General features: G+C 41.9%; 1 protein-coding gene and 1 long non-coding RNA gene across 2 annotated transcripts in view; one reads left to right on the forward strand and one right to left on the reverse strand.

Moving 5' to 3' along the window:
• The window catches only part of LOC141051675 (uncharacterized), a 119,475-nt gene that overhangs the window by 89,841 nt on the left and 5,189 nt on the right, over positions 1–24,445 (reverse strand). The gene's annotated exons all lie outside the window — the stretch shown is intronic.
• Positions 162–10,896, forward strand: LOC141052160 (uncharacterized). Its single transcript, XM_073549390.1, has 5 exons — positions 162–285; positions 4,112–4,486; positions 6,858–6,968; positions 8,854–8,876; positions 10,644–10,896. The coding sequence occupies exons 1-5, from the start codon at positions 162–164 to the stop codon at positions 10,803–10,805; spliced, it is 795 nt and encodes a 264-aa protein (XP_073405491.1). The 3' UTR covers positions 10,806–10,896.

Raw genomic sequence — 24,445 nt, forward strand, 5'->3', positions numbered from 1 at the left:
AGTGCATCGGTACAGCGATGGGGACTCGGGTTGCGCCAAGTTTCGAAAATCTTTTCATGGGGCGTTTGGAGTTCTCATCACTGTTGTATGTATCTGAATACAAAGAAAAAATATTACTATACTGTAGATACATAGATGAGCTGATCATTTTCTGGGCTGGGATGGAGGATGAAGCCTGTAAATTAATACATTCCTTTAACAGTAATAACCGGGGCATCTCCTTTATGTCATGCATCAGAAGGGACAAAATTGTGTTCCTGGCCCTGGAATTGGGTCATAAATCAGGTAAAATTACAACAAAAACGCACTTCAAAAGCTGTGATACGCATGGGTATGTGGACTTTAGAAGTGTGCATTATAAGAAGTGGAACACTAATGTCAGCTTTTGAGGATCTAAAAAACAGTACAAACACCAAAGATTATATGACCCAATCAGCAATACTGAAGAAAAGGTTCAGGGATAAGAAATATCCAGAAAAATTAATCCAGGCAGCATACAGAAAAAAAATGGACAAAGAACAGGGGGATTGTCTCCCAATTAAGAAGGGAAGAAATTGTAATGCAGATGAAAGTAGAGGGAAAGAAGGGACAACAAAAAATGGGGATAATAAAAGAAATCTTTGGAAGTTTAATTTTATAACAATATATCATAAAGGGAATGTATTGATAAGAAAAATTAAAAAAAAAATATTGGTATAGGGGGCATTGCCTGGAGACGTTTTTTCATCTTGTTTCAGAAGAATTCAGGAATTTGAATAAAAGCTGTCTTAAGGCCCCGTTACACATAACGATGTCCCAGCGATCCCACCAACGATCCGACATGACGGGATCGCTGGGACATTGTTAGGCTGATCGCTGGTGAGCTGTCACAAGACAGCCCCTCCAGCGATCAGGACCAGCGACGCTGGACGCTGGTTTCTAATGTACACATCGGGTATCCAGGAGCCGTGGCTCCTAGATACACGCTGTTTATATTGGAAACCGGCATACACGCTGGTTTCCAAGGTAAACATCGGGTATCTAAGAGCCGCGCGACTCCTGGATACCCGATGTTTACCTTGGAAACCAGCGTCCAGCGTCGCTGATCGCTGGTCTCTCGCTGCCACACACAGCGATGCGTGCTGGCCAGCAGGAGACCAGCGATCGAAAAACAGCCCAGGCTGATCAGCAATAACCAGCAGTGGGGCCGGTCACTGATCCCCGTCAAACACAGCGATCTTGCTGGCGAGATCGCTGTTGTGTCACAAAATCAGTTATCTCACTAGCGAGATCGCTGTGTGTGACGGGGCCTTTAGTTCTAATGAGGAACAGAAAGTTTTTGGTAAGAATAAAAGGATAAAAACGAAAAAGAAAAAACCCCATAAAACTGTTTACAAAGAGAAGATCACACAGCACGAAAAAAACGCATTGCATTCCTTGAAAGGAACACAGAGATTGTGATAAGACAGGCAGATAGTGGGGGGAGGGGTAGTGACTCAGAATAGGTCTGATTACTTGAAAGAAGCCTACAACATCTTATCTGATACTAGATAGTATGACATTCTAAAAAACTGATCCTTCAGCCAATTTTAATAAGGAATATCATGGTTTTATAAATAAAGCATATAAAAAGAATATAATTAATAAAAAAGAGAAGAAGTTTTTGACCAACAATACACCATCAATGACACATTTTTATCATCTTCCAAAGGATGCATAAAAAGTCCTCCACTCCTTCCGGTCGCCCAATTATATCGGGAAACGATTCCTTAACAAGTTCATTATCGCATTACATTGATTTATTTCTTCAAGAAATTGTGACTACCCTTCCTTCATATCTGAAAGACTCTGTGTAACTGATTGAGGAATGTAGGAATATAAAATGGCAGGAGAATTACAGCTTTATCACGCTGGATGTAAATTCATTGTACTCCAACATCGATCACACACTTGGCATCAGATCAGTAGATCATTATCTATCACTATTACTAGGATTGCGGGAGGAACAAAAAACATTGCTGTTGGAATGGTTAAAATTTTTATTTAGGTTACACACATCTTTGAGTTCCAGGGTAAACACACTATTTACAGCGCATCGGTACAGCGATGGGGACTCGGGTCGCGCTAAGCTTCGTAACATCATAAAGGGAATATATTGATAAGAAAAATTAAAAAAAAAATATTGGTATATTTTTTAAAAAAGATGTGATTCTTGGGAAAATGCTTACGTGTGAACCTGTGAACCGGGAATAACTTTTAGGAGAGGAGAGACAATGAAAATATTATAGCTTGGAGTAAATTAAAAGAGGTTACAAAAATAAAAAGTATGATAGGAAGCAATACCAATGTGAATGGAGGGAAGGCAAATACAGGAGAATACAGATGCTCTTCAAGCAAATGTAAATGTTGTAAGATCATTGACCATGGAGCAAGGAGAATTCGATCCAATACTACTGGGGAATCAATTAAAATTCACATGTAGAACAGATTTTATCATCTACATAGTGACTTGCAGATGCGGGCTTCAACACGTGAGACGAACTTTCCAGGAATTGAATGCCAGGATGAACAATTACCGCTATAATGCAAATAACAGGCAGATTAAACATAGCCTGTCCTGTCATCTTCTGCTGAAGCAAAAAAAAACTTCTGCATCACGGTGACACTGCTGGGACATATGTCAAAAGGAGTTAATAATAGGAATAAATTATTAAATTGAAAAGAGTCCTATTGGATATATAGGCTACAAATCCTCTATCCAAATAGATTTAATGACCTTGTAGAGAATGTGTTTGTCATTGTCACGGATAAGAAAGTTGTTTTAAAGTTTCACTTTCCTCTTATAGTGATTTTATTTTTAAGTTTTTTGGAATATTTTTGGAATTTGTTTTACATTTTGTAAAAATTTTTTGTTTGTTTTTACATTGCTAGCTTTTCAATGGGATGAACTGATTCACGTAGAGATGATGATAGTGTTTTTGATAACTCATTCGAGTGAATTATATTTATAATCATATTTATGCTATGTAATTAAAAGCTCATTTTGGATAGAATATAAGTACTATACTGTTATATTATTTTATATATATAAGTAAACTGAGTCTCTTTAGACGTTACCTTGTAGATATTTGTCAGGGAGGAGAATTCGAGTGACAGATTTCGGGTCCCGCCCTACTAATCCCTTCTAGGAACCTTCATAAAAAAGAAAGCTTTGAGGTTGCAACACCACTTGATAGTGCTTTTGCATGTTGTTTGTTTTTTTGTTACCTGATGAACGCTGAACTGTAAAAATAGCAGCCGAAACGCGTTGTACTGTATTTTAAAAGTATTTAAAAAATTTTTTTGTTGTTTTTGAGAAAATAAATTAACTTTTAGTAATAGATTTTCACTGGAAATGGATGTATTCAAGAAATCCTAATGTGATTATCGCCACATACCCTTGGAGATTCTGCTACGTAGACAGCACTCTCATACAGCTGGCTTAGGAGTGTTGATCCTACTGACAGATTCCTTTTAACTCATTTTTTTGGAGCAATTGACAGGTCGTTTAAGTTCTGTGACCTGAATAAATATCCTCATCCATTAGTGCGGTGCTCAAATATGTCAGATCGTATTGCAGCCCAACGATCTTATATACTCTATATGGAGGTTTCTTGGCTCTGTCGACAGTTGATGAGGGAGAAAAGGAACAGGACATTAGAATTTCAACAGTTGAACCTTTTGTTTTCAGGGAAGATAAGCCATTAACTGAGAAACTGATGAATCTGACATTGCCTTTTTCTTCTCAACCCATTAAAATCACATGAATGGTTAGTCGAGTTGAGCATTGTGTGTATGGGATAGTCAGGAGAAATTATTTTCTGCTAAACAAATGTTAGTCCAAAAGCCATTGGCAAGCTTAAAGTAAAAAAAGGGGTGATTTTAACTACAGAATCAGAAAAATGTTGCACCGTTGTCATTTGGAAAGAAGTTGGATATGTCTGAAATCAGACTGAAACTGTAATGGCCAGAATGATCTAAAATGTGTTCAGCTGTTTGAAGATGTGATCATTCACCAATCAGTCATTCAAAGGTTGCTCAACCATCGACCTATTTATATCTAATGTGTATGGCCATCTTTATTCCTTTACAGGAGCCGTCCAAGAAGGATTGGTGGTGACACAACCAGAGAACGTGACAGCAGAAGCTGGAAAGTCGGTGGCCATCACTTGCTCATTTACATCTAAGTTTACAGCCTACTCTGTTACATGGTCCATTGGGTGCAATAGTACTGAGAACCTTCAGAATAGCCCATGTTACAAGCATAGGGTAAATATCTCCTTCCCAGATGCAGTCCACATTCCGCAAAGCTCACAAGTACCCACCTATGAGGGGAAGACTACAATCACTATCTACAACCTGGTGGAGAACGACTCGGGAAGGTTCTGCTGTCATATAAGGTCTGGTAGAAAAACTGCAACCGGAAATGGGACCAGACTGGAGGTCACTCCAGGATCATCTTCTGCAGGTATTTTATGACTAGCAGTTTATAAAAGTATCCATTCCATTGTAAGTGTAGCTGGATCTAGGATTCTTAGATTACCCTGGGTCAGAGGAAAGCAAAATAAAAACAACTTGAGAAATAAGAAATTTGCTATAAACGGACTGAGACCTGACCCCATTGAGAACCAATTAATTTAAGAGATGATAAACCTTTAAAGTTTGTTAAAAAAAAAATACGGTAGTAACTATTTTTCTGTCTTTGGGGCTCTGTGGTGGATGGTTTTTGCGAGGTAAGCTGATTCCAATTTGCTGTGTAATTGACTTTTTGATCACTGTTTATTCCATTGTTTTCGGAAGGAGCAGTGATGTCAAATATGTTTATTGTTTAATTTTTTAAAATATTTTATTAGGGAAAAGTGGAGAGACTTTAATTTTTATTTATTTTTAAAAACTTAATTTTTTTTAAATGTATTATTAAGCTCTTTTAGGGGACTTGAACCTTGGATTATCTAATCACTTATGCTATGTACTGCAATACCATGGTAATGCAGAATATACAGGTGCTTCTCACAAAATTACAATATCATCAAAAAGTTAATTTATTTCAGTTCTTCAATACAATAAGTGAAGCTCATATTATATAGAGTCATTACAGAGTGATCTATTTCACGTGTTTATTTCTGTTAATGTTCATGACTATGGCTTTCAGCGAATGAAAACCCAAAAGTCATTATCTCAGTAAATTAGAATTAAATTAGCACCAGCTTGAAAAATGATTTAAAATCAAATGTTGGCCTACTGAAATGTATGTTCAGTAAATGCACTCAGTATTTGGTCAGGGCTCCTTTTGAATCAATTACTGCATCAATACGGTGTGGCATGGAGGCGATCAGCCTGTAGTGCTGCTGAGGTGTTATGGAAGCCCAGGTTGCTTTGATAGCGGCCTTCAGCTTGTCTGCATTGTTGGGTCTGGTGTCTCTCATCTTCCTCTTGACAATACCCCATAGATTCTCTATGGGGTTAAGGTCAGTTGAGTTTGATGGCCAATCAGGCACAGTGATACTGTTGTTTTTAAACCAGATATTGGTACTTTTGGCAGTGTGGACAGGTAACAAGTCCTGCTGGAGAATGACATTTCCATCTCCAAAAAGCTTGTCGGCAGAGGGAAGCATGAAGTGCTGTAAAATTTCCTGGTAGACGGCTGCGCTGACTTTAGTCTTGATAAAACACAGTGGACCTACACCAGCAGATGACATGGCTCCCCAAACCATCACTGATTGTGGAAACTTCACACTAAACCTTGAAAATCAAGGTCCCAGAGTCTGGAGGAAGAGAGGAGAGGCATACTATCCAAGCTGCTTGAGGTCTATATAATAGATGAGTTTCACTTTTTGATTTGAAGAACTGAAATAAATGAGCTGTTTGATGATATTCTAATTTTGTGTTTTCAGTTATGACATGGTACGTTATCACACACTTTTTTCTCTCTTTTTCTGGAGTCAATCTAGCTTTCTACTTCTTAACTTTTCTGTCTCAACACCACTCAGGACATTACCCCGGGAGTCTCCTCATCCCTCAATAAAGGCACTACACTATACTTCCACCCACAGTTCCGCATCTTACTCTTACTCCCCTTAGGAGAGATTTCTTATGCCAATATGGCTGTTACTTAGCTTATTGCTCTAGTTATGCCTCTAGACCACAACACAGGGCTTTACCACTTCACCTTTTTCTTTCTCTGTCCCATTATCCAACAGACATCTTTGTACCATCCCGATAAGCTTCCTGCCAAAGAGCCCAATACTTTTTACTTTCCTCTCTATAATTCTGAACCGACTCAGGACTGTGACTCCCTTCTCTGTAGGATGTTACTATCCCCTTGGTTGTCTCCCTTTGCCACAGAATACCCACTGCACTTGGTTCTGCTCCTCAATCAGACTTGAGGTCTGCTACTGCTGCCTAGTTCTCACAGGAAACTCTCCATTGTCTGCTTATCTAGCCCTTCCTATTCTGGGCTAGTCCCAACTGTTAACCCAATCTTTCCCTATTAACTCCCTGCTGCTGGGCAGAACACAACCTCATCACGTAGCAATGCAAATTGTTAAACTTCCAAACGCATTACAGCAATATATATGTCTTCAAAGGGGAATATGGGCAGCACCTCTACCTCCTTACAATAGTTCATGCAGAAAGCTGAAGAAAGAGTGGATGGCAAGTTACAGAGCATTGGAATCCAGCCCGTCCTTGGACATATTGGGCTGGAATGTTCTGTTTTATACAAGTTTTAAGTGAATAGACAGTTACTCTTCATATAATGTTGAGGAGGGAAGTGTTTTTAATAAGAAACTAAGAGGGATCCAAACCAATTCTGTAATGTTTCCTTATTTTCTTTATAGGAAAGCCAGATCAAGAAATATGGAAAAAGTACATTCCCTATGCTTTCATTGGGGCTGAAGCATTTGTTATAGTAATCCTGATTGCTGTGGTTATTAGGAATCATTCCCATGGTTTGTATGAATGTATCTATATATCTTTCTATGTGGAAGGATGTAATAATAGTTCTCATGATTTCAGATTGAATATTGTTAGAGAATAACCAGACCAGACAAAATCTAACCTGCAGGAACATTGCATAAATCTTTTATATCCCCTTAATGACCACCAATATGTCTTTTTACTGACCTGAGATATAAGGGAATATCATCCCCATACAGGTGACTATTCACCAGCTGTCGGCTGTACACTATAGCTGACAACTTGTTGTATCACAAACAGTCAGTGTTGGCACCGTCCATATTTGTTTAACCCCTTAGTTGCTGCTGTCAAAAGTGAGTACATCATATAAATGGATAATAAATTGTGGGGGCTTCCGCTTTAATTTAATTGACACACCGAGATCATGATTGTGTGGTCCTGATGTTTGCCACAGCAGTTGATGGCCACATAGCAGCCTTAGAGTCTCCCGGCTACAGCGGTCAGTTCAGAAGTTAGCGATATTTAGGTGGGAAACAAGCACTTTTTCATTCCTGCTCTACCGCTCCTATTCCTGAAAATCACCTGAAGGGTTAATAAACTACCTGACAGCAGTTTTCAATATGTCAGGGGGTGCTGTTTTTAAAATGATATCACTTTTTGGGGTTTTCCAATATATAGCACCCCCAAAGTCACTTCAAACCTGGATAGGTCCCTCAAAAAATTAATTTTTCAAATTTCCTTGAAAAAATGAAAAATTACTGCTACATTTTTAAACCTCCTAAAAGGCTAACAAAATAAATTGGCGTTTTAAATGGTGCTGATGTAAAGCAGACATTTGGGAAATGTTATTTATTAAAGTCTTTGTGTGGAATGACTATCCGGATTAAAGGGATAATCATTCAAAGTTTGAAAATTGCGTTTTTTTACATTTTTGTCAAGTTTCTGATATTTTTTATAAATAAGCACAAAACATATCAATCTAAATTTACTATTATCATAAATTATAATGTGCCACGAAAAAACAATCACAAAATCACTAATTAATTTCTCCATACAGTATCTAATTATTACCATATTGTGCACACATGCTGCCATATATTTCTGAAAGTTGTCATTGATTTACGTTAAAAATTGAAAATGACAATAAAATAAAAGTCAATGAAAAAAGCAAGAAGTATTCAAGCAATATCACCAGTGTCTAAGTAGTGAAGAGCTCAGTGGTAGAATCTGTGTAGAGCTTCATTTAGACTTCTGTTTTTTTCTTATGTGTGAAAACAAAAACTGACCGATATCCAGTAATGTTTGGTCAGGGTGTCCGTTTTACCATTCAATTATACATGGGGGCAATTGAGCCAGATATTATACACCAGGAGCAATGGGGTTTGATGTTATGCAGCGGAGGAAAAAGGGGCTGGATGGTATACACCAGGAGGCAATGGGACCAGATGTTACACACTGGAGGCTATGGGGCCACATGTTGTATACAAAAGGTGAGGGGTCAGATGTTATACACCTTGGAAGAGGGGCTTGATGTTATAAACGAGGGAAAAGGGGTTCGGATGTTAAACACTGGGGGGCAAGGGGCCAGATATTTTACACCGAGGGTGAGGGAATGAGGCTGGGCGATAAAATTAAATTAAATGATAAGTTTGGAGATCAGGGCTTCTGGAAATAGTTTTACAATTAATATGGTAACTGCTGGAAACAGTCAACAAGCATGTGCACAGACTCTTCCTGTAACAGCCAAGTTATTATTCCCAGCTGCATTACATTCTGGGAGAGATAATCTTTCCTGTATTAGATTCTTTGTTCTTTGCCTGGTGCATAGAAAGCAGAATCGAAATGTCATGTATGATGTAATATTATACTATTACTACTGATATAAAATGTAACCAACTTCTTTTGATTATTTCACAGGTTTATCGAGATCTAAAGATAAGGTGTGTGGATAGTCATTGTAATAATGCTGTACTTGGGGTGATGTGAGGAGCAGACATTGCTCATACAGTGGGGTAAGGAGCCATGCATAGCAGGATAGGGATCGGGGAGCCATGCATAGCAGGTTAAGGACGGGGAGCCATGCATAGCAGGCAGGACAGGGACCGGGGAGCCATGCATAGCAGGACAAGGACCGGGGAGCCATGCATAGCAGGACAGGGACCGGGGAGCCATGCATAGCAGGACAAGGACCGGGGAGCCATGCATAGCAGTGCAAGGATGGGGAGCCATGCATACAAAGACAACAATGGAGGAGCCATGCATACAAGGACAGCAATGGAGGAGCCATGCATAGCAGGACAAGGACGGGGAGCCATGCATGGAATATGTTTGTAAATGTATCATTTTACACCAAGGATGGGATTAAGTTCTGGGTAATTGGGTTTCAGTAAAGACTATACTTTCATGAAAGACTCATAGTAAAGGTCCACATAAACATTAGATTTAGGTCTCCCCAACCTGCTGCTATTGGTGGGATCAGGTGACCATCTAATAGCTATAGACGCCTACCAACTGAATTCAAACATTTAAACCTTTTGTTCTCCAAGAGATCCTCAGTGATCCACTGACATACCAGGGGAAACCATGGAGTAGATTTAGCAAAACTTTTACGACAGAAAATTGGCATAAAAGCTTTAAAAAGTTGCACATTTCTTGCATAACTTGGCATTTTCACACCAGTTTAAATTGGTGAAGTTTAGGAAGACTCAGGGATTGAGGTCAAGCTCCCTTGTGAAATTCCTTAGAAAGGCTGACATTTCTAGAAATGGCACTCAAGTCAATGGACCAGAGTAGCATTTCTGACAAAGAGTATGCCACTGTAAAGATAATAATAATAATAATCTTTATTTTTATATAGCGCTAACATATTCCGCAGCGCTTCACAGTTTGCACACATTTTCATCACTGTCCCCGATGGGGCTCACAATCTAAATTCCCTATCAGTATGTTTTTGGAGTGTGGGAGGAAACCGGAGTGCCCGGAGGAAACCCACGCAAACACGGGGAGAACATACAAACTCCTTGCAGATGTTGTCCTTGGTAGGATTCGAACCCAGGACCCCAGCGCTGCAAGGCTGTAGCGCTAACCACTGAGCCACCGTGCTGCCCATATAACCCGAATGCGACTTTTAATGTATTCTGAGCATGGTACTCCAGTTAACCCTTTATTAAGACTTGTGTGTGCAATGAAACAGCCCTTAAGAGTATGATTTCCCTACTGTGCCACCACAGAGGACATTGAACATTACACCCTGCCCATTCAAATCAATGGTTTGTCTATGAGTTACAGGATAGATCCTCAAGAGCGAGAGTTGGTCTTTGATGTTGCTCTTCACTCTGCCGAGACATAAAGATCCTGAATATGATATTTCCCTAAAATAACTCCAGGGAGAAAGGGTTTTCTAAGCTATAAAAATCTTTTAAAGCGTTTTCCAATCATAGATTCTTATAAGTTATCCTTAGGACTAGAGGTCGAGCCTCTAACTTAGAGAGAGTACACTAGTCCGGTGACCTCATTGGCAGAGAAAACAGTGACTAAGGAATGAATACATTGAGTTGGCGCCATTCTCTCTTCATTACAGTCTGTAGGAGACTTAGGAACAGCTGAGCCCGTTTGGTCGTCTATTCCCACAGCCCTCATAGATGGTGCACTCCTCGCTCCATTGTATTCTACGTGATGTAATGTGGTGTATGATGACTATTTTGCAGAATCCTCAGTTGGATCCTTCCGGTCTCCAATACGCTGAGATCGCTAAGAAAAGTTTCCCTAAACGGTCAGGACATAGAATCAATGTGGATGCCGTCACCTACTGCGCCGTCAAGATCGACAAAGAAGAACATCTGACCAATCAGCAGTGTGAATTATATTAAATAGTCTTTAAAGGAAAAATTTGGACAAATATAATACTGTGCTAACTTATGCCTAAAAAGGACCAAAAGAACCAAATACATGATGTGCATCCTGCTCCACTCCTGCAGTTCTTTCACTGCACATAAAACAGCGTAGCGGCTCAGCCTGATGTCTGCCTTTTACCACATGTACATTTCATTAACATGTTTTGCTTTATTTGTCTTCACAGGTTTAATAAATTTGTATAAGGAAAGAAAAAAAAAAAAAAATATATATATATATATATATATATATATATATATACAGTCATATGTTAAAGTTTGGGCAACCCTATTAATGTTAACCTTTTTTCTTTATAACAATTTTGGTTTTGCAACAGCTATTTCAGTTTCATATATCTAATAACTGATGAACTCAGTTATATTTCTGGATTCAAATGAGGTTTATTGTACTAACAGAAAATGTGCAATCTGCATTTAAACAAAATTTGACCGGTGCAAAAGTATGGGCACCCTTATCATTTTCTTGATGTGAACACTCCTAACTACTTTTTTACTGACTTCCTGAAGCACTAAATTGGTTTTGTAACCTCATTGAGCTTTGAACTTCATAGCCAGGTGTATCAAATCATGAGAAAAGGTATTTAAGGTGGCCACTTGCAAGTAGTTCTCCTATTTGATTCTCCTATGAAGAGTGGCATCATGGGCTCCTCAAAACAACTCTCAAATGATCTGAAAACAAAGATTATTCAACATAGCTTTTCAGGGGAAGGATACAAAAAGTTGTCTCAGAGATTTAACCTGTCAGTTTCCACTGTGAGGAACATAGTAAGGAAATGGAAGAACACAGGTACAGTTCTTGTTAAGCCCAGAAGTGGCAGGCCAAGAAAAATATCAGAAAGGCAGAGAAGAAGAATGGTGAGAACAGTCAAGGACAATCCACAGACCACCACCAAAGACCTGCAGCATCATCTTGCTGCAGATGGTGTCACTGTGCATCGGTCAACAATACAGCGCACTTTGCACAAGGAGACGCTGTATGGGAGAGTGATGCGAAAGAAGCCGTTTCTGCAAGCACGCCACAAACAGTCGCCTGAGGTATGCAAAAGCACATTTGGACAAGCCAGTTACATTTTGGAAGAAGGTCCTGTGGACTGATGAAACAAAGATTGAGTTGTTTGGTCATACAAAAAGGCGTTATGCATGGAGGCTAAAAAACACAGCATTCCAAGAAAAACACTTGCTACGGCTAGTTTCACACTTGCTTTTTTTTGCAGCGCGTTTTTCCCGCAAAAAAACGCATTAAAAAAACGCATACAAATGCATACAAACGCTGCGTTTTTTTCAAGCATTTTTGTGCGCATGCAGGAAAAAAACGCAGCGTTTTTGCGCGTTTGTATGCGTTTTTTGTGCGTTTGCGTTTTTTTACAGATTTTGGAAAAACCCCACAAAAATGAAAAAACAACCATTCAACAACACACAAGACCAATGGGACTTCATTGTGGGTGTGGTATGTTAATATATAGACCCTGTCTACAGTATTCTTCACATTTGCTTGATTCTTCTCGTGACCATGGATCTGCGCTGGAAGAGTTTTCACTTCAACTTGGATTTGGACATCGCGATGGCTCAGGCGTATGCAGTTGCTTGCCATGAACAAAGGAAGAGAGAGAGGCAGCGAAGACGGCGGCGTATGTGGATACATCCGATTGTTGAACTCCGGGAGAGCCGTGGGGCATACCACACCCTCTACAGCGAGCTACAGGCAAACCCGGAGAAATTTACAGATTATATCAGGATGTCCCACGAAAGTTTCATGGATTTGCTTGCTCATGTCCAACAATCCATCCGGAGACAGGACACACAGCTCCGTCGTGCGATTCCTCCTGAGGAACGGCTACTGGTGACATTATGGTATGTTTTAAAAACCAAGGGGTGCGGTCTGATGTTTTTTTTTTAAATTTAGTATTCAAAACCGTGGGTAATTAGTTTTCGTGAATGTACTAATATTTTATTTTATAGTTTTTTAAAATAATATACATAAATATTAATTTTACTTCTTTGTCTGTTCACAGATTCCTGGCGACTGGAGAAACCCTATCTTCACTACACTTCCAGTACCGTATTGGAATCTCTACCTTGTCTGGAATTGTTGCTGACACCTGCCGGGCTCTCTGGAATGTTCTTTGCCCAGAATTTATGCCCCTGCCCACCGCTGAAAAGTGGATGGAAATTGCTGACAAATTCTGGACAGTATGCAATTTTCCCAACTGTTTGGGAGCTGTTGATGGTAAACACATACGGATCATCAAACCCCAAAGAACGGGATCTGAGTACTATAATTACAAAAAGTACTTTTCAATAGTACTCATTGCGATTGCGGATGCCGGATGTATGTTTGTAGCAGTGGACATTGGAGCATTTGGCCGTGGTAATGACTCACAGGCTTTTAAAAACTCAGACATGGGCCGGAGGTTGTATGGCAACCAATTTAATTTCCCTATGCCACGGCCTCTTCCTCACTCCGAAGCTCCGCCACTGCCCTTTGTAATGGTTGGCGATGAGGCTTTTCAAATGTGCGGAAACTTACTGAAACCCTACTCCAGCCGGGACTTGGACCACACCAAAAAAATATTTAATTACAGGCTGACAAGGGCCAGAAGAACTGTCGAGTGTGCTTTTGGGATTCTTGTTTCCAGATGGCGAATTCTGGGCACGGCCATTAATCTTAAACTTGAAACAGTCGAGGTGGTGAAGGCCTGTGTGGTTCTACATAACTTTGTGATGGCTAAAGAGCACCCGACCTTTGAACTGGACGATGATGCTCCTAACCCATTGCCTGAATTCACTCAGCACACTCTCAGGTCATCCGTTGAAGTTGGCCAAATGAGGGACCAATTTGCGGCCTACTTTATTTCTGATGTAGGACGGGTGCACTGGCAAGATGAAATGGTGTAATGTTTTTGTTTGTTTATGGTAATAAAAAACCTTATTTGATACCATTACTGAGTGCACTATATTTTTGAAACTCCAATTTAATAAAAAACTTCCCATGTATAACTGAATTTTTTGATGTTCACACACCTGGGCAGGTAAATACACATATGAGTTAAAATGCAGCATTGCTAGTCTGCGTGAAATATATTGGAACGAGCAAAGCTGCAGGCCATGAATCAGGAAACCATTTTTTTTCAAGAGAAAATTGTGCAACTAGTTGAAAACAAAGTATGTGATTTTCTCAAAACACAACCCTCAAAACCCAACCCCAATGAAAGTCCATGGGGAATACAAGTCAGCATTGAGTGTATGAATGTAATCTGCTCCATTCCAACTTACAAGTTATTACACTAGGCCTTTGAATGACTATACTAGGCCGTGGTATTTCAAATATGAGTATAGTAGGCCTTGGGCCTACTAGTATAGTCATATGTGAAATACCACGGCCTAGTATAGTCATACCAAGGCATACTGTAATAACTCGATTTTTAACAACTAGCATCTTGTTTCACAAAAAACAAACTGGTGAAACTAGAAAGAAACTTATAAGTTTCAACAGTTTGTTTTTCATGAAACCAGATTCTAGTTGGTAAAACTAAAGTTATTACACTAGGCCTTGGAATGACTATACTAGGCCGTGGTATTTCAAATATGAGTATAGTATGCCTTGGGCCTACTAGTATAGTCATATGTGAAATACCACGGCCTAGTATAGTCATACCAAGGCCTACTGTAATAACTCGATTTTTAACAACTAGCATCTTGTTTCACAAAAAACAAACTGGTGAAACTAGAAAGAAACTTATAAGTTTCAACAGTTTGTTTTTCATGAAACCAGATTCTAGTTGGTAAAACTAGAGTTATTACACTAGGCCTTGGAATGACTATACTAGGCCGTGGTATTTCAAATATGAGTATAGTATGCCTTGGGCCTACTAGTATAGTCATATGTGAAATACCACGGCCTAGTATAGTCATACCAAGGCCTACTGTAATAACTCGATTTTTAACAACTAGCATCTTGTTTCACAAAAAACAAACTGGTGAAACTAGAAAGAAACTTATAAGTTTCAACAGTTTGTTTTTCATGAAACCGGATTCTAGTTGGTAAAACTAGAGTTATTACACTAGGCCTTGGAATGACTATACTAGGCCGTGGTATTTCAAATATGAGTATAGTAGGCCTTGGGCCTACTAGTATAGTCATATGTGAAATACCACGGCCTAGTATAGTCATACCAAGGCCTACTGTAATAACTCGATTTTTAACAACTAGCATCTTGTTTCACAAAAAACAAACTGGTGAAACTAGAAAGAAACTTATAAGTTTCAACAGTTTGTTTTTCATGAAACCGGATTCTAGTTGGTAAAACTAGAGTTATTACACTAGGCCTTGGAATGACTATACTAGGCCGTGGTATTTCAAATATGAGTATAGTAGGCCTTGGGGCTAGTAGTATAGTAATATGTGAAATACCACGGCCTAGTATAGTCATACCAAGGCCTACTGTAATAACTCGATTTTTAACAACTAGCATCTTGTTTCACAAAAAACAAACTGGTGAAACTATAAAGAAAATTATTTTTAAGACAAGTTTCAACAGTTTGTTTTTCATGAAACCAGATCCAAGTTGGTAAAACTCGAGTTATTACACTAGGCCTTGGTATGACTATACTAGTCCGTGTTATTTCACATATGACTATACTAGGCCTTGGGTTGGTTTTTAACATGTATTTACCCATCAGTGTGTGTGAGCGGCGCAAACAACATTAATGAAACTTAGTAATGGTGAACCACAAATGTAAATTTATTTTTTATCACAAAAATAAACCAAAAAATTATTTTTTCCGGCGTTTGGGGGCAGATGGTTTCAATTTGGGGGTGTGCAGGGAATATGCAACACTTGCTGTTGAAGACGGTGTTTGAGGGGAAGGGGCAACAAAACTTGTGGGGGAAGGTAGTCCAGTTAAGGGAATCAAACTAGGAACACTTGGAGGAGAGGAAATCTGTTCAGGTACATTAGTTGTAATGGCATGTCGCCGTAGGCTTGTGTGCCTGGACCGACTTTGGCCCAATGCCCGCCTTGATGGATTTCGCCTTGAAATAGGGGCAAATATTGAGTGTAGGTCCCCCGTCTGCAGGTGTGGCTGCTGCTGCTGCTGAGGTGGCGGCTGCTGCTGCTGAGGTGGCGGCTGCTGCTGCTGAGGTGGTGGCTGCTGCTGAGGTGGCGGCTGCTGCTGAGGTGGCTGCTGCTGCTGAGGTGGTTGCAGCTGCTGCTGAGGTGGTTGCAGCTGCTGCTGAGGTGGCTGCTGCTGCTGAGGTGGCTGCTGCTGCTGCTGAGGTGGCTGCTGATGAGGTGGCTGGAGCTGCTGCTGAGGTGGCTGCTGCTGCTGCTCCTCGTTGTCAGTGCTCGTCCTTGCAGGAGGACTGGTGGCGGCAGTGATGGTCCAGGTTTGCAGAGTGGTGGTGGCAGGGCTACTACACGTTGTTGTAGCGGCAGGGCTGTTCCATGTTTGCCTAGTGGTGGCTGAGCTCCACGCATGCATGGGAGTGGCGGTGGTGCTCCAGACAGGAGCAGCGCTTGCCATGGTGGTGTCGGTGAAGTGACCAGCTGCACTCAGACTTGTGGTGGTGTAACGGTGGGTGTCCTGGCTTTGAATAGAGGTGTCCGTGCAGTGGTATGCAGCACAAGTCGGTAGTGAGGTGAAGCGAGTCAATGGTGGCACAGGTGGAAAGGACACCACTGACTGCTGACCGTACCGATTATGCTGCATAGCCTGCAAGAAAGCATTGTTGCAGGCCTGCAGCACATTCAGCTGTTGATCAGGACTAAGGTGTTCCGCCATGCCCTTTACAATCTTACTAAAAAAATGGTGTGCTGGTCTGTTGAGGTCGGCCTCCAGACGGTCAAGGCGCTGTTCTACAGAATTGAAGCGGTGTTCAAAGTGGTTAAAACCACGTTCCATGAGTGCAAAACCGCTTTCAACTCTGTCGGACAGTGACTTGAGGCTGGAATTAAATGTCTCGCTCAAATGCATAAACTCGGGCAAGACATTCCTGTCCAAGGCCCTCTGCCGCTGGCGGGTAGTGCACGCATAACCAGTGGCAGAGACCTGGGACAGGGGAACACCTGATGGCCCAGCTTCCTGGTCACCAGCTGTGTGTGTGGTTGACCTGCAAGGTGCTTCCTGGCTGTCGGATGGCTGGGACGGGTCAGAGGACGTCCGAGGAAGGACCGCTCCAGGGCCAGGTTGCAGGGTGCTGCTCCAGGTGCTGTTGAAGAAAGGAAAATCATTACTACCATGCCTTTACAAGAAGCATCAGCTGTGGATTAGAAAAACACAGATTAATAAAAATAAAAACCCAAAATTTATAATACTTACGATCTCGTGGCAAGGACCGGTCTTAGGAACTGCAACGCGTTATAGTGACGGTATCTAGTTCTGGTCCTTGACGCAGATCCACTGCGAACCTGGCCCTCAGCACGAACATCACTGTTGAAGCGGTCCTTGATCGAACGCCAACGTGTTCGGACTTTGTCCACTGTTGATAAAAAAAAAACAGTGCCGTCAAGGACAACAGTCACTGCGGCACAATGTAGCAATACAATACTCAAAGCAGTCACTGTAGACCCCGATGACACTGTTGGGTTTCCTGCTAGAATACACCTAGCACGAAACCCAACAGTGCCGTCAAGGACAACAGTCACTGCGGCACAATGTAGCAATACAATACTCAAAGCAGTCACTGTAGACCCCGATGACACTGTTGGGTTTCCTGCTAGAATACACCTAGCACGAAACCCAACAGTGCCGTCAAGGACAACAGTCACTGCGGCACAATGTAGCAATACAATACTCAAAGCAGTCACTGTAGACCACGATGACACTGTTGGGTTTCCTGCTAGAATACACCTAGCACGAAACCCAACAGTGCCGTCAAGGACAACAGTCACTGCGGCACAATGTAGCAATACAATACTCAAAGCAGTCACTGTAGACCCCGATGACACTGTTGGGTTTCCTGCTAGAATACACCTAGCACGAAACCCAACAGTGCCGTCAAGGACAACAGTCACTGCGGCACAATGTAGCAATACAATACTCAAAGCAGTCACTGTAGACCACGATGACACTGTTGGGTTTCCTGCTAGAATACACCTAGCACGAAACCCAACAGTGCCGTCAAGGACAACAGTCACTGCGGCACAATGTAGCAATACAATACTCAAAGCAGTCACTGTAGACCCCGATGACACTGTTGGGTTTCCTGCTAGAATACACCTAGCACGAAACCCAACAGTGCCGTCAAGGACAACAGTCACTGCGGCACAATACAGAGCAGGGAAATACTCACTAAACGCCTTTTTGGAGGATGCTGTGGCGCTGTCCCAGCCATCCATCAACGCTGCGGCCACCTCATTCCATAGCCGCCGGGTCACCACAATGTCCTTGTGCAGCCGGTCACGGCTGTCCCACAACGGCGAACGCTCCTGGACCAGGCTGATGAGCTGCTCATTATCCAGGTACACGTCTTCATCTCGTTGTGGAACCTAGACAAAACACATTCATTAGAATAATCCAATTTAAATTGAATAAAAAGTTACAAAAAAAGAAACATAAAAAAGAGTAAAAATAGAAGATAAAAAATAAAGAACATTACAAATCATTTGATACTTACATTCCGTATCACCACCGGGACTTGGCTTCGCTGCTCCTGCTCTTCGCCCTCACTAGTCCCGTCCACAGAAGAGGATGATGACGATGTCTTAAAAAAGTTGAAAAAAACGTAAGAGATTTGGAGAAGCAGCAGATATACTTACCAGATGCACAAAAATAATCACCTCACGGTCTGCTTGCGCCAATTCCTGCCGCGATGGGGAATACTCTGATTCTGAAGACATACTGCATGTAAAAATAATAAAAATCATTAGTACATACATAATTTAAAAGGACAGGCATATAATGTAATATACTCACATTCTTCGCTGATATAATGGGTTCTTGGTTGACTGTCTGCTCTTCAATCTGTCAGTGTAGTAGTGGCAGAGTTTTGGCAGGCACCTCCTTTATATAGACTTTTTTTTTTTGACTTTAGAAGATTATAACTAGGACAACAAGTGGACACCACCAAAAAAACGCAGCGCTAAAAAAACGCATACCTGCGCATGCCAGTGCGCACGTATGCGCATCCATAGGCTATAATGGCCATTTTTAGCGCAAAACGTGCGCATACGTGCGCATGCGCTTTTTTCAAGGGCCAAAAAATGCAACATGCTGCGTCTGGAAAATACCAACGCACACCCCAAAAAAACGCAGCGCATGAAAATCGCATACATGCGCTTACCAGTGCGCAGGTATGCGCACCCATGTTAAATATAGGGGAAAAAACGCATGCGCAGGTATGCGTTTTTTTCCAGCGCTAAAAAATGCAAATGTGAAACCAGCCTACCCACAGTAAAATTTGGTGGAGGTTCCATCATGCTTTGGGGCTGTGTGGCCAATGCCGACACCGGGAATCTTGTTAAAGTTGAGGGTCGCATGGATTCAACTCAGTATCAGCAGATTCTTGGCAATAATGTGCAAGAATCAGTAACGAAGTTGAAGTTACGCAGGGGATGGATATTTCAGCAAGACAATGATCCAAAACACCACTCCAAATCTACTCAGGCATTCATGCAGAGGAACAATTACAATGTTTTGGAATGGCCATCCTAGTCCCCAGACCTGAATATCATTGAACATCTGTGGGATGATTTGAAGCGGGCTGTCCGTGCTCGGCGACCATCAAACTTAACTGAACTGGAATTGTTTTGTAAACAAGAATGGTCACAAATACCTTCATCCAGGATCCAGGAACTCATTAATAGCCACAGGAAGCGACTAGAGGCTGTTATTTTTGCAAATGGAGGATCTATGAAATATTAATGTCACTTTTATGTTGAGGTGCCCATACTTTTGCACCGGTCAAATTTTGTTAAAATGCAGATTGCACATTTTCTGTTAGTACAATAAACCTCATTTGAATCCAGAAATATAACTGAGTCCATCAGTTATTAGATGTATGAAACTGAAATAGCTGTTGCAAAAACCAAAATTGTTATAAAGAAAAAAGGTTAACATTAATAGGGGTGCCCAAACTTTAACATATGACTGTATATATATATATATATATATATATATATATATATATATATATATATATGTGTATACACATGCATGATTTCCACATACATAGGTGGCCTCTTGAGAAATGCTGTAACCGGCACTTTTTACAAAAATACATTCATTTTTGTGATTTTTTTTGTCATTAAGTTTAAATAATAACATTGAACTATGTGGTTTCTGCAGAACGAGTTACCAGTGCATATGCCATTCTTATGGCAGCATTATGGAAATAAGACATAAAGGGGGTTTTACACTAAGCGATATCGCTAGCAATATCGCTATAACATCACTGGTTTTGTGACGTTATAGCGATATTGCTAGCGACATCGCTATGCGTGATACTTACCTACGACGGCTCCCCCGCTGTCCATCGCTGATCGCGCGAGAATGCCCGGCTCCATTTCTTGTCGGGCGCTTCCTGCTGAGATTTCCTGCTGTGTGAGACGAGCGACGCTGGACGCGGGCGGGAGGACGTCAGGATCGCTGTGTGTGAAAGGTGAGTATCGTGCGCTGCATCGCTGCTGCATCGCTGTGAGATCTTTCTGTATGAAAGCTCACTAGTGATCATTTAGCGATGCACCAGCGATCCTGACCGGGTCGGATCGCTGGTCGGATCGCTGGTGCATCGCTAAATGTAAAAGGGCCTTAAGAAGCTGTATTTTTTTACGCTAATTATTAAAATGGGGGTCTCATGCTCGTCTGAAGTAGTAAGACTGCAACCACGAGGAGATAAATGGAGATCCAATTGGTCAGAGCCACAATGACTGAATGGTTATCCCTCATCCAGTGGATAGGTAATCATTTTTTTCAATCCATAAGACTTCTTTAATACAAGGGGACTTGAACTTGAACTCTAATGCCACTACCGGAAGTAGCAATCCTAAAAGTCAATATTGACCCTTTAACAAGTCTACTCTTGACACATGACTTAGGATAAAAGCCAAACGAGAATCTCTATTTGCAAGCACATGTTCAAGGATTTTGCCCCTCCTCAGTTTCAAGGTTCAGTTTGGTACGACGAACATCCCGTGGTTCGCCGAACATGTTCTTTGAGCAGTTTGTCGAACATACCAGGACACCTTTGAAATCAATGGGAGGCAAAACCAAACGCATAGACAACACCATAAGAGGGGGCAAAAAGCTTCCCAAACAGCTCAAATTAGGGGCAGACACCAGGAAAAGTGTCATCAATTGGCAGAAAGTACAAATAGTTCAGTTGCACAGCATGGATGCACGGGATAGGGCCTGGGACAGGGCTTGGACCAGCATTTCTAGCTGAAACATTGATCAGTAACAAGTGGATGAGTAACAGGTGTAGGCCTGGTGATCTTAGAGGCCTGACAAATTCAGGCAACACACATGAAGGAGAGCCAACAATTCCAAAACTTAGGGAAAGACACCAGGAAAAGTGGCATTAATTGACCCACAGTAGAAATTTGATAATGGCACAGCAGCGGTCAGGCATGGGCCATGCATGAGGTATCAGGGTCAGGGTTAGCATTTAGAGTTTTTAATTTAAGTTTAAATTAAGACAAGGTGGGTGAGAGACCCGTGTAAGCCTGCTGTTCTGGGAGCCCTGATACCTCATGCAACAGCTCAAACTGATTTTTTGCTCCCCACACTCAGGTGGCACAAATATTAGCTTGGTAGACCACAAAAGTTATACAAATATAAGGATAGTAGCACGGGTAGCTGGCTGAAAGTAAGTGCAGGCCTGCCAGTCTGTGACCCCTACTGCTACAGGCATCACACTTGAAGAAGACCCAACTTGGAGTCCAAACATTTCCAATAATTATTGCCACACACCACTAAAGTTGTATCAATTTCCCCAGAGTACACATAGTATAATGGGCCTCTGACACCTCTTCCACTACAGGCAACCCACCAGATGGAACCCCAGCTTGGAGTTTCCACATTTCCAAAAATTATTGTCACACACCACTAAAGTATATGCAAAACACAAGCCGCGGAGACACCATCACATGTTTCTCAACGCAAGCAATGACTAGTCAGGTCTTTCCCCGGGAGGGAACAATCACGGGAAGGGCAGTCTCCAATGAAGGAAACCACCTATGCCAAAACATGGTATCCACCACAGACAGCTGTTTCGGGTATTGCCCCTCATCAGTGTGGAGTAGGAATCTGGCCAGTAGGAGCAATGGCTAGTAGAAGACTGTGAAAATGTGGATGAATGAACTCATGGAGATCAACATCCAACACTGCGGAGACACCATCACATGTTTCTCAACGCAGTGATTCTAGGGCAATGCCCCCACCCTTATGGGAAATATGCAAATATATGCAAAACACAAGTCGCGGAGACACCATCACATGTTTCTCAATGCAAGCAATGACTTGCCAGGTTTTTTTGGAGACTGCCCTTCCCGTGGTTGTTCCCTCCCGGGGAAAGACCTGGCTAGTCATTGCTTGCGTTGAGAAACATGTGATGGTGTCTCCGCGGCTTGTGTTTTGCATATATTTACATATTTCCCATAAGAGTGGGGGCATTGCCCTAGAATCACTGCGTTGAGAAACATGTGATGGTGTCTCCGCAGTTTTGGATGTTGATCTCCGTTCATTCATCCTCATTTTCACAGTCTTCTACTAGGCATTGCTACTACTGGCCAGATTCCTACTCCACAATGATGAGGGGCAATACCCCGAAACGGCTGTCTGTGGATGGATACCATGTTTTGGCATAGGTGGTTTCCTTCATTGGAGACTGCCCTTGCCGTGGTTGTTCTCACCCGGGGCAAGACCCGGCTAGTCATTGCTTGCGTTGAGAAACATGTGATGATGTCTCTGCGGCTTGTGTTTTGCATATATTTACATATTTCACATAAGGGTGGGGGCATTGCCCTAGAATCACTGCATTGAGAAACATGTGATGGTGTCTCCACAGTGTTGGATGTTGATCTCCATGAGTTCATTCATCCTCATTTTCACAGTCTTCCACTAGGCATTGCTCCTACTGGCCATATTCCTACTCCACACTGATGAGGGGCAATACCCCAAAACAGCTGTCTGTGGATGGATATCATGTTTTGGCATAGGTGGTTTCCTTGATTGGAGACTGCCCTTCCCGTGGTTGTTCCCTCCCGGGGAAAGACCTGGCTAGTTATTGCTTGCGTTGAGAAACATGTGATGGTGTCTCCGCGGGTTGTGTTTTGCATATATTTACATATTTCCCATAAGGGTGGGGGCATTGCCCTAGAATCACTGCATTGAGAAACATGTGATGATGTCTCCACAGTGTTGGATGTTGATCTCCATGAGTTCATTCATCCTCATTTTCACACACCACTAAAGTGGCATCAATTTCCACAGATTGGAAGTAGCATAATCGTGTTCTGCGTCCCTTTCCAGTACAGGCAAGCCACCAGATGGAGACTAAACTTGGAGTTGTTTACAACATCAGCAACAGTAGCAACAGCAGGTGCAGAAGCCACAGCAAAAGTGTCACAGACTGCAATAATGCAAGATCAAATCATCACACTAAAAACAACACCATCACCTAGTCTGCCCAGTCTGTGACTGGGGTGCACACGTCATTTGAGATCTATGACTTGTTTATTATGATGAAAGTTAGGCAGTCTACACTTTCAAGGGACAGCTGGATGTGCTTATCCATCAGAACACCACCAGCAGTGCTGAAGACACGTTCTGAGTGAACGCTGGTTGCTGAGCATGACAAAACCTCTAAGGCATGACAGGCGAGCTCAGGCCACTCTTCTATTTTTGTAGATCAAAATGCAAATGGGTCTAAACCACCCTGATGGCATTGATATTGAGCTCAAGATACTCCTGCACCATCCTCTCCAGTCATTCATAACATGCCAGACTTGTACTCTGTTCTGCTGGTGCATGGGCTGGTCTAAAAAATGTGTGAAACGACTCACAGAAATTGCTTATGCAACTTACTCTGCTGCTGCTAATGTTTTTGCAATGATGCCTTGAGGTTCCCAGGGTTGAACGTCTAGAACTGGGATGCACGCTGTGTAGATTTCTGGTGTCTTAGGGAAAACCACTCTTTAGATTGCCTACAAGTGTGTTTTGATACTCCAGCATGTGTGCATCCCTTTCCAGGGGGGAAACATCTGGCTAAATTTACGCTTGTACCATGGATCTTATAGAGTGGTAACCCAACAGTCAGCACTATTTCTTACACTAAGAATACGGGCATCATGTTGAAGAGTGCAGTAAGAAGGCACTCGTTTCAAGCACTTCCATGAGGTCGGAGTCCATGCTGTGTTGGTGGTGGGGTAACACTTAAAGTTGCTTCCTCCATAGCCTCATGCCAACTTCCTGACTGTTACGCGTCTATCTCCTCATCCTCTTCCATTTTTTCCTTGGCTACTGCACCTTCAATAACCATTTGTCTAGTTCCATGAGCCCTCCTCAATTGCTGTAAGACACCCTCCCATGGCACCTGCCTGTGTGACGACAGTCCGGAAATTTGAGATATTGTTATCCGTTCTGCATCCTCCTCTGCTTCC

The sequence above is a fragment of the Dendrobates tinctorius genome, unplaced genomic scaffold (assembly GCF_039654945.1).
Source record: "Dendrobates tinctorius isolate UK_male_01 unplaced genomic scaffold, ASM3965494v1 ptg000158l, whole genome shotgun sequence".
Lineage (NCBI taxonomy): Eukaryota > Metazoa > Chordata > Amphibia > Anura > Dendrobatidae > Dendrobates > Dendrobates tinctorius.

What these genes read in the sequence shown, in the direction of transcription:
- LOC141052160 (XM_073549390.1), top strand. Translation starts at nt 162, where the DNA reads ATGGAGGATGAAGCCTGTAAATTAATACATTCCTTTAACAGTAATAAC. An exon ending in TATTAGGAATCATTCCCATG is followed by an intron (nt 6,969 to 8,853) that starts GTTTGTATGAAT and finishes ATTATTTCACAG; the next exon opens with GTTTATCGAGATCTAAAGAT. An exon ending in TATCGAGATCTAAAGATAAG is followed by an intron (nt 8,877 to 10,643) that starts GTGTGTGGATAG and finishes ACTATTTTGCAG; the next exon opens with AATCCTCAGTTGGATCCTTC.